Source organism: Aotus nancymaae, unplaced genomic scaffold (assembly GCF_030222135.1).
Source record: "Aotus nancymaae isolate 86718 unplaced genomic scaffold, 86718_ANA_hifiasm-v0.15.2.pri h1tg000064l_1, whole genome shotgun sequence".
Taxonomy (NCBI): Eukaryota; Metazoa; Chordata; class Mammalia; order Primates; family Aotidae; genus Aotus; species Aotus nancymaae.
The window spans coordinates 7,771,659-7,777,658 of record NW_026988479.1 but is presented as its reverse complement, the minus strand read 5'-3'; the positions used below and the strand labels follow the sequence as shown (position 1 = coordinate 7,777,658).

General features: G+C 42.7%; 1 protein-coding gene across 4 annotated transcripts in view; it reads left to right on the top strand.

Annotated features, from left to right (window-relative positions):
* Nucleotides 1-860: 860 nt before the first annotated feature.
* The window catches only part of KIF3A (kinesin family member 3A), a 44,603-nt gene continuing 39,463 nt past the window's right edge, over nucleotides 861-6,000 (top strand). For all 4 annotated transcript variants that reach the window (XM_012444404.2, XM_064366306.1, XM_064366307.1 and 1 more), the window contains exons 1-2: nucleotides 861-985; nucleotides 3,878-4,151. In XM_012444404.2, coding sequence (XP_012299827.2) covers nucleotides 980-985; nucleotides 3,878-4,151 — 280 coding nt within the window. In that variant the 5' untranslated portion in view covers nucleotides 861-979. The remainder of the gene's footprint in view (nucleotides 986-3,877; nucleotides 4,152-6,000) is intronic.

The window sequence follows — 6,000 nt, the reverse complement described above, 5'->3', positions numbered from 1 at the left end:
CACATTCAAGTGGACTAGAAAGAGGATGGACGGATCATTGGTTCTTTGACGAACATGTATGAAAATCACATTCTGTGCCAGGCTCTGTGTAGGCTCTGGAGATACATGCGAGAATACTAACAAGCTCCTTAAGAGCTCACTTTCTTTCCTTCTTTTCTTTCTTTCTTTCTTTTTTTTTTTTTTTTTTTTTGGGAGATGTAGTTTTGCTCCTGTTGCCCAGGCGTGCATGCAAGGGCACAATCTCTGCTCACCGCAACCTCCGCCTCCCGGGTTCAAGTGATTCTCCTGCCTCAGTCTCCCAAGTAGCTGGGATTACAGTCATGAAGCACCACGCCCAGCTAATTTCGTATTTTTAGTAAAGATGGGGTTTCTCCTGTTGGTCAGGCTGGTCTCGAACTCCCGACCTCAGGTGATCCGCTCACCAGGGCCTCCCAAAGTTTTGGGATTACAGGCGTGAGCCACTGCGCCTGACAAGAGCTCAATGATGAGACAGGTCATGAGGAAATTAGCAATCAAGCGAGGTCAGGTAGGTAAGGTCTTTAGGTCTTTGGATGAGACAAAATGTACAATTGCTATTATTGATTTTAATATTCCGGGTATTGCAACCGCCACAACACGGGCCTTGAGATATAGGAGTTGCTCCTCCTGCCAACCCGGGGCTACCAGGTAGGTATCTCCGCCTCAGTGCGGGCCACATTTCTAGCGCAGCAGAATGGCAGCATTGCGCACGCGCGGCCTCAGTCTAGTGTCCTAGGAGATGGACTCCGAAATCCTCGGCGCAGGCGTAATTCAAGGGCGGAGGGAGCCTGAGACAGGCTTTGGGGCGGGGCGAGCTCGGAATGCGCCTGCGCACTGGGCGCTCTCGCCGGAGGAGCTGCAGTCTCGAGAGCGCCAAGGAGGTGTTTGGGTAGTCTCTGGCCAGCCTTTTTGCGCACCCGGTGTCCTTGGGCTGCACCGCCGGGCACGGGAGGGTGCCACGATGCCGGTGAGGAGAGTCGCTTTGCCTCTGGGGTTTCTTCTCATCCCAGCTGCCTGGCCCGGGGGCGCGGCCGTTGCCATGGAGGCGCGGAGCAGGCGGGCGGCCTGGGTGGGGCGGGGCAGGCCCGGACGTGCGGTCTGGGTGGTTGGAGAGCCTGGCTGGTCAGCCCCGGAGCCGCGGGGGTCCGGCTGGCCTCGAGAGGGGCCTAGGGGCAGGCCCTGCCGCCTTCGTCGCTGCTGCATCCCGTTGGGCCTGCATCGCTTATCAAAAAGGCGCTGAGCTGGAGGATGCGCTCTGGGTCGCATCTCTGCCTGCTGAGCGGGGCGTCTCTTTGGATGCCCCACACCTCGTGGGGACTTTGCGCCGAACAAGCTCAGGGAGGCGACGAAGCGAAGGCCGCCTGCCCCTTTTCCAGGCCGCAGACTCCGACTCTTCTAGCCTCGAGCTAGCTGTCTCCTCTTGAGGCACTTTAGCTTACGGTGCAGAATGAAACCCGAAGGTGTCTTTGTGTGGTGGTGTGGTGGTGGTGATGTGTTTATCTTACAAGATTTCACAGATTGTTATCGTGAACTTAATAATGGGGCCTTGTAAGACCTCTTATTAGGGGTCATGAAGGAAAATTGAGCCATGGCCGCTTATTTAGTGGTTGTGAGGCCTCAGATAATTAATCTGGGTGGGTACTTAGTTCCCACATAAACTTTTCCTCATGGGCTTCTTGTTAGCCACGTGAAATAAGATAATGCACAGGAGACTAGAAGGACAGTGCTTAACATTTAGGGTTAAATGCTCTATATTTGTTCCTGTTCATTGCTTTCAAGTTTTTAATTCAGTAAATATTGGGCACCAACCACATGCTAGGCCCTGAAGATACAATATTGAGCAAAACCAATCAGGTTCTTGAACTTGGAAAGAGAGAGGCTTGCCTTCTTGGGCAGAGGTGAAAACCATACATACGTATTTACAGAGATAAGACACATAACCTTAATGAAAGAAGTGGTTGGATATCCTACAATAGAGAGAAGTAAATACTGGTAAATTGGAAAGTATTGCCATGTGAGAATGCTGGTCTGCAGATGATATCAGAGTGTTTGTTTGTTTTTTTCCTCCCAAGAAGAGACTTTAGGAATTGTTTTAGTGAAAGTTCTCAATTTTAGCAACTAATTCAAAAGTGCTTTAAATACTATGAACCAAACAAAGGAAATTTGTGGACCGAATTTAGCCTCTTGACTACCTGTTTGCAACCTCTGGTGTAGACAGAGAGAAAGACATTAATCAAATAAGGAGCAAGCGAAAGTAAAATTGTGTCCAGGAAGGGGAGATCGGGGGCTCTCTGAGCCTATAAGAGTATTTGAAGTAGTCAGGAAGTCTTCCCAGGTGAAGTGGCTGTTGAGTTCTGAAGGATAAGTAGATGTTAACTAAGTGAAGAGGAGATTGAAGAAGGTTCTAGGCAGAAGGAACAGCACATGGAAAAGGCCAGTGGGGAGGAGCATGATGACAAGAAAAGGCCAAGAAGCTCAGTGTGGCTGTGGCATGGATGAGCCAGGCAGAGTATCTTGTGAAATAAGCCCAGAGAAGCAGACGTGGGTGGAAGCTGGATCTTACAGACCACCTTAAGGATTCTGGTTTTTGTCTGAGATCTATGGGAAACCACTGAAGAATTTTTAAGTAGGAGGGCGACATGATTAGATTTGTGTTAACACTGACTGCTATGTGGAGAACAGGCAGTAGGGGAATGTAATTAGATTCAGGAGTATAGTTAGGAGTCGGTAATCCAGGGCCAAGATGATGGTGATTTAGACTAGGGTGATGAAGGCAGAGATACGAAGTGCATTGTATTGAAATAATCTGTTACTTGTCAATGACAATGGTTTATGTTGTTTCTCTTTAAGTCTTAGAAGAGAATCTGAAACAGTAGGAATTTAACAAGTATCTGTTCAACTAAACTGTCCTTTTCGAAAATAGGATTGTGTTTCATCATATTTTCTTAATCATAAAATTTCAGAAATGGCCAGGTACGGTGGCATGCACCTGTGATCTCAGCACTTTGGGAGGCCAAGGTGGGTGGATCACTTGAGGTCAGGAGTTTGAGACCAGCCTGGCCAACATAATAAAACCCCATCTCTACTAAAAATACAAAAATGAGCCAGGCATGGTGGCGGGCATCTATAATTCCAGCTACTTGGGAGACTGAGACAGCTGAATCACTTGAACCTGGGAAGTGGAGGTTGCAGTGAGCCGAGATTGCACCACTGCACTGCAGCCTGGGTGACAGAGTGAGACACTGTCTCAAAAATAAGAAAAAAAAATTTCAGAAATGGAAACTTTATATATACAAATGCTCATAAGTTAAGGTCATACTAAGGCATTTTTCTTTGCCGTTTAAACTTTTTTTCTATCTTTATCTTATTGTCTTCTGTAGAGAAGCCATTTTACAGATGCATTATAGGAAATGATAAAAACCATTTTACAGCTGCATTATAGGAAATACAACTAGACGTCTCGGGAAACAAAGGATCTACTATATTCTTGAGTTAAAGTTGTTAACTATATTCACATGTGTTTCCTACAGGCAGGAAACTCAGGGTCAGAGACTTGTGTAGAAAGGCAATCTGTAATATACTGATTCAGTTTCTGCTTGTACCGCTTTTGCCGCACATGTAAACTAGACTTTCTCTCTCCCTTCTTTTATATTTCAAAAGAAACTTTTTTCCTTTTTGTACCTTTTAATAAACTTTTCATCTACGTGTAAGATCTTTAATTGCATTTAACAAATACTTATGAAGTGTTTAATGTGTGTAAGGCACTAAGGTGGCAAAGTAGCCTTTTAAAATTTGCAGATTTAATCTGTTGAGGGTAAAAATAAATGTTCTTTTCATTATTTGTAAATATCTCCAACAGATCAATAAATCAGAGAAGCCAGAAAGCTGCGATAATGTGAAGGTTGTTGTTAGGTGCCGGCCCCTCAATGAGAGAGAGAAATCAATGTGCTACAAACAAGCTGTCAGTGTGGATGAGATGAGGGGAACTATCACTGTACATAAGACTGATTCTTCCAATGAACCTCCGAAGACATTTACTTTTGATACTGTTTTTGGACCAGAGAGTAAACAACTTGATGTTTATAACTTAACTGCAAGACCTATTATTGATTCTGTACTTGAAGGCTACAATGGTAAGTGAGTATATAGTTTACTTTTTAAAAAACACCCTTATTGAGGCATAATTAATGTGCCATGAATTCACCTATTGCAGGTTTGCAGTTTGGTGAGTGTAGTAAATATATACAGTTGTGAAACTATCATTGCAATCCAGCTTTAGAACACTCCTGTCATCCCCAAAAGTTACTTTATGCCCGTTTGCAGACCCACCCCCAAGCAACCATTGATCTGCTTTCTGTCACTATAGTTTTGCCTTTTCTTGAAATTTCGTATCAGTCATATCATATAATATGTCATCTTTCTTATCTGTTTTTTTTTCCACATCAAATGTTTTTGAAGTTTATCCTGCTAGGATTTTCACAGGGATTGTGTTGAATTGTTATTCTAACAGTAATGAGTCTTCCAATTCATGAATGTGATATTTCTCTCCATCTGAAACATTGAAACATTAATTAATTAATTTTGGACAAGGTCTTGCTCTGTTGCCCAGGCTAGAGTGCAGTGGTGCGATCATAGCTCACTGCAGCCTTGAACTCGGCTGAAGCTATCCTCTTGATTCTGCCTCTTGAGTAACTAGAGCTACAGCTGGGCACCACCATGCCTGGCTAATTTTTTTGTTTTTGTAAAGACAGGGTCTTGCTCCATTGCTCAGTCAGATCTCAAACTCCTAGACTCAAGCAGTCTTCTGCTTAGGCCTTTCAAAGCACTGGGATTACCCATGTCTAGCTTCTCTCCATTATTTGTATCTTAATTTCCCTGATCTGTATTTTGTATCTTTTAGTGCACGTGTTTTGATTATTCGTAAGTTGTTTTATGCTATTGTGAATAGAATTGCTTTCATAATTTCAATTTTGGATTGTATGTTACTAATATATAGAGATGAAATTGATTTCTTGGCTAAGCATGGTGGCTCATCCCTGTAATCCCAGCTGCTCAGGAGGCTGAGGCAGGAGAACCACTTGAATCCAGGAGGCAGAGGTTGCAGTGAGCTGAGATTGTGCCACTGTACTCCAGCCTGGGTGACAGAACAAGACTCTTTCTCAAAAAAAAAAAAAATTGATTTCTTTAGGTGGCTTTTTTATTGAGATAAAATTCAAATATATAAATTTATAATTTTAACCATTTTACAGTTTTACAATTCATAGGTTTTTAGTGCATTTACAATGTCGTACAGCTGTCACTGCTGTTTCCAGGACATTTCTACCACTCCAAAAAGAAACCCTGTATCCATTAGCAGTCAGTCACTCCCAAGCCATTACCACCTCCCTTCTCCCAACCCAGCAACTACTAATTTATTATCTATATCTATGAGTTTGCCTATTCTGGACATTTTCTATAAATGGAATTATATGCTATGTGGCCTTTTGTGAATGATTCTTTCACTTACAGTGTTTTCAAGTTTCATCCCTATTGTAACATATATCAGCAATTCATTTTAATGAATTTTTATGTCTGAATAATACTGTATAGATCATATTTTGTTTATCCATTTATTAGTTGGTGACCATTTGTTGTTCCTATTTTCTAGCTATTACAGATAATGTTACTTCAAACATTCTTTTATAGATTTTTGTGTGAACATATGTTTAGTTTGTCTTGGGTACATATCTAGGAGTGGAATTACTGGCTTGCATGGTAACTCTGTTTAATGTTTTGAGGAGCTGCCGAACTTTTCTACGGTGGCTACACCATTTTATATTCCTATCAGCACTGTGTGAGGTTTCTGATTTCTCTACATCTTTGTCAGCACTTGTTATTGTCTATTTGATGATTGCTCTCTTAGTACCCACAGTTGATTTTTGTATATTGACCTTGTATCCTGCAACTTAGCTAAACTTGCTTATTAATTCTAATAGTTTTTTT